The 4,240-nt window shown below is 41.1% G+C and overlaps 1 protein-coding gene across 1 annotated transcript; it reads right to left on the minus strand.

Moving 5' to 3' along the window:
• Positions 1-724: 724 nt before the first annotated feature.
• LOC137785944 (uncharacterized) lies at positions 725-3,664 on the minus strand. Its single transcript, XM_068577518.1, has 9 exons — positions 3,585-3,664; positions 2,974-3,306; positions 2,575-2,853; positions 2,453-2,506; positions 2,160-2,249; positions 2,050-2,075; positions 1,388-1,456; positions 1,229-1,294; positions 725-1,049 (listed from the first exon to the last, which is right to left on the minus strand). The coding sequence occupies exons 1-9, from the start codon at positions 3,643-3,645 to the stop codon at positions 945-947; spliced, it is 1,083 nt and encodes a 360-aa protein (XP_068433619.1). The 5' UTR covers positions 3,646-3,664; the 3' UTR covers positions 725-944.
• Between the last annotated feature and the right edge of the window lie 576 nt (positions 3,665-4,240).

A 4,240-nucleotide genomic window follows, 5' to 3' on the forward strand; every position in this document is an offset into this window, starting at 1 on the left:
GGTTATCGGACGTGAACTTCCGGTTCGTCAAAAAAAGTTTTCAAAATAAAGGTCGCCGAATTACTTCTCGTTTTTTTTTCTTTACTGGTAGTCGGCATCCTTTGAGTGGCTTCACTGCCCCCTGTAGGATATAAAAGCGTCTGGTAATAAATTATCTTATAGTCCAGTTCCTTTAATATATATATATATATATATATATATATATATAGCTATTGTTGGCATAGCGCCTTACACCTTAGACACAAAATGAAATAGAAAATAGAAAAACAGATATTAATAAATGATCTATTTATCATATCTGTCCATCACATATCCCTTTTCTCCCCTTCACCATGTCCTTGGGTTCTAGTTTTAGACACCCTGGGTCAGGGCTGCTGAACCGAGCGTCCGTTTCTCTCCCTTCTAAACGAGTTGCTTCTTAAATAGATTTGCATGATCTATACTTCCTCTGATCTGCAGTGTCATTTCCTCTTTATGACTTCCTTTTGTACCCCCCCCCCCCATCCCTCCCTCCCTCCATCTATCTTACTAAGAATTCAAAGATACTCAATTGTGTTCACTCATCCAGCAGTTTAATAGGTTTACTTTGAATACTTAGATAAAAAGACATAATTCTTCAAATTCTTGCAAAACAAATGAAACACATTTGAAAAATGAAGAAAAAAATCTGCAAAAATTGCTCAAGTTTGATAAATTATTGCTCATGAATATCTTACATGCAATACATGTTATCGAAGCAAAAACAAGCAACACACCTACTAAATCCTAAGATAAGCATCTCCATCTCTGAGCACAACGAAGCGCATGAGAGAGGTCAATGAGCAAAATGTGTGACATGCCATGCTGAGTAATATCTTTAGCAACCACCCACAGACATGTTGACACCTTACTTCCTCATTTTACATTGAGGCACCAGTGAAACCGTCAAATGAGCAGACGCTTAGTTAGGTGACGGCGATGGCAGCGTAGAGGCTGCTGGGATTCGCGGAGGAAGCGTTCACGGTGGCGTAGGTCACCGCATCATCACCTTCATCACGTTTACTCCGACCCTACGAGGAAACAACACGAGCAAAGCAGCATCGATGGTATCGCACGGTGAAACACGACATGCAAAACATCACAAAGAATCATCATCACACTTTACAGCATTATGGAACACACAAAACACAGCACATAAAGTAACACAGTGCAACACAACGTGTGCGTCATCACCAAGCAGACGGCTCACCTGAGCTGCACCTTTGGTCTTTGTGTAGTTGACGGAGGCGTAGGACACACCTTCATCAGGATCCTCCTGCACAGAGATCATCATCATCATCAACAACATGGAACACACAAAGTAACAGTGCAACACAACGTGTGCGTCATCACTAATCATTGGGCTCACCTGGGCTTTACTGTTGGTTTTCTTGGTGTAGCTGACGGAGGCGTAGGACACGCCTTCTTCAGGGTCCACCTGCACAGAGAAATCATCATCATCATCATCATCGTGGCATCTCACACATAAAAACAGGAAATAGACATTTGTACTTGTAACTTCCCGTTTTACCCGCCTTCTCCTCTGTAGAAGAGTTGCATCATCTAACTTTAATTTTTATCTTTAACTCTCTCTCTCTCTCTCTCTCTCTCTCTCTCTCTCTCTCTCTCTCTCTCTCTCTCTCTCTCTCTCTCTCTCTCTCTCTCTCTCTCTCTCTCGTACAGACAGACAGACACACACACAGTTTGACTTAAACAGGCCGGGAGGAAAAAAGGTAGAAGAAACAAAAACAGAGATATAAAAAATAGACAGAAACAAGAACCACAAACCAGGGCTCCAACAGGACAGACACGTCTATTCTCAGTGAAAACTCAGTAAGATCCCACCTGGGGCCCTAGACACTGGGAGGGGGAGGGGATTGAACACAGCTGGAAGCAATTAGCAGACAATCACAGGGGCAGGAAGTGCAGGGGAACAGAGGACACAAGGACCTTCAAAATAAAACACACCACATCATAACTCTTCCTGCTGCTCAACGCTTTCTTTTAATACAACACAGTTTTTAAACTCACAGCTTCGCCGTTTGTTTGCGTTTGACCTGAAAAGAGATAAAAAGGGTTTGATGAAAGTTTCCACAAAGAAAATACAGTAATCTTAAATTGTGTTTCCTTCATTTTCTCACCTTTAGTTCTCTTCCGTTTGACGACAGCCACGATGATTATTAAGAGTGTGAATAAAACCGCAGCCACAATGACAAACCACCACCAACCTGCTGAGAACAAAGAAAAGATGTTTTAAGCATTTTGTCTGCAGCTTTCTGTTGAAAGAAAGTCAGTTCTGACTTAATCAACGTCCAATGAAAACACAAGATGTGGTTCAAAGCTCCACAAAAATACATGAAAATATAAAATGTTGAGTCACTACTTTGTAGTTCTGGTGAATTTTCACTGATTACAGAAGTTGTCGTGGTTTTACCTGATTTTGTGTCGTCTTCAGTTGTTGTTGTTGTTGATGTTGTTGTGCTTCCACCTGAACAAATGAACACAACTCAACGGACAAAAAAAAAGTGAATATAAATAACTTTATAACCTTCTCACCTGTTTCATCACCTGAGGTTGAATCTCTGAGAGGAAACTTCTGCACTTTGTCCCCTGTGGTCACTTCACACATCAATGAATTAAACCTCGATGTGTGAAAGAAATGAGAAGTCATAAACTTCAGAGAGGAGGAGCAGTAAGACGGTGATGTTTTTACTTCTTTGTTGTCTTTGTCCACTTCTTGACCCTGATGAAGCCACTTCACTGTGTGTTCACATCCTTCATATGTCGACACAGAGCAGCTCACCGTCACCTCATCAGCGTCCTCGTGTTCAGTCACTGGTGAAGATGGAGACATGGAGAGAGGAAGAAGAGGAACTTCATCATCATCATCATCATAATGTTTCAGTATATTGTTCTGACCAGACAGTTTGATAACATGATGATGTGAATACTCACTGGTGACAACAGACAGAAGAACCAGAGCAACTTGTACGTTTTGTCCTGCTCTGTACCGTCTGCAGACATAACGACCAGCATCTTCATCTCTGACATTCTTTATAACCAGAGAACATGTCTCTGAAACACTCAGTCTGTCTGATTTATCTTTGACTTCTTCATCAATCTTCCCATCTTTAACCAGAGCTGGCACTACTGATGTTCTTAAATTATCAAAGAGCCACCAAGTAGAGTCACAGTTCTGTTCATCATCTATCAGACTGTCACAAGGCAAAGTGGCTTCATCTCCATCTCTGACAGTGAAGGAGAGATCACGTATTCCTGTTGCTGCTGCTGAGAAGAAGAGAGAGAAATAAAAAGAATAAAGAGAAATAAAAACATGAGTATTGACGTCAGAGTGAAGATCATTTTAGACACAACAGTGTGAGAATGTTCCTCATGGTTGGTTTCTAAGAGTTCATTAAACTCACTATTCACCTGGATGGGAAACAAACAGACTACTTGTCTGTCTCCTTTAAATGAAGGTGAGGTCATGAAGTAACATCACTGATATGAATAAAGAAGCTTCTTTAATGTCTCTGTAGTCATAAACACATTATATGTCTCCTTACCTGTAAACTGAAGCACCAGAATCACAAACAAAGAGGTTTTAATCCATCTGGGTTCAGCCATCGTTCCTCTCCGTCTCTCCTCTCTCAACTTGTTTCCGTCTTTAAGACGAATGTTGAATCTACTTCCTCTAATTACTAAAGTGTCACTTCCTCCTCCCTCTGTTTATTTATACACTCATGGCCGACATGAGCAAGAGTAAAGTTCACACTGACATCAAGTATCTGGAATCAACAGCACTGAACTCGACTCTTATAACTCAAAGTCAAACGTTTCTGTCTTCAATGATCCGATCTGATGCAGCAACAGACAGTCGCTTCAAAATAAACTTCCGTCTTCACAGGAAGCAACTCAGTTAGTTTAGGCAACACTACTTAGCGAGTGTTAGACAAATTTACTCGACACCTGGTGGTAAAATCATTAAAACAGGAACATTTATTCGTTGCAAGGAAGGAGCAGAGTCAGAAGTACAAGGTGATAGACAAATTGCATATCCAACACTGCTCAAAGATCTCTCAAAGAACCATCTCTTAAATACACATCATGACCACTAACAGAAACCCTCATGACGTCTTCGGCCTCATCGGGAACCTTTCCCCTCGTCCCTTAGAGCGGCTCGTTAGAAATGGTCATGTGATAACAAAGGAACTGCTCGTTC

The sequence above is a fragment of the Clinocottus analis genome, unplaced genomic scaffold (assembly GCF_023055335.1).
Source record: "Clinocottus analis isolate CAN_PGR_092001 unplaced genomic scaffold, fCliAna1.0.p SCAF_15, whole genome shotgun sequence".
NCBI lineage: Eukaryota > Metazoa > Chordata > Actinopteri > Perciformes > Cottidae > Clinocottus > Clinocottus analis.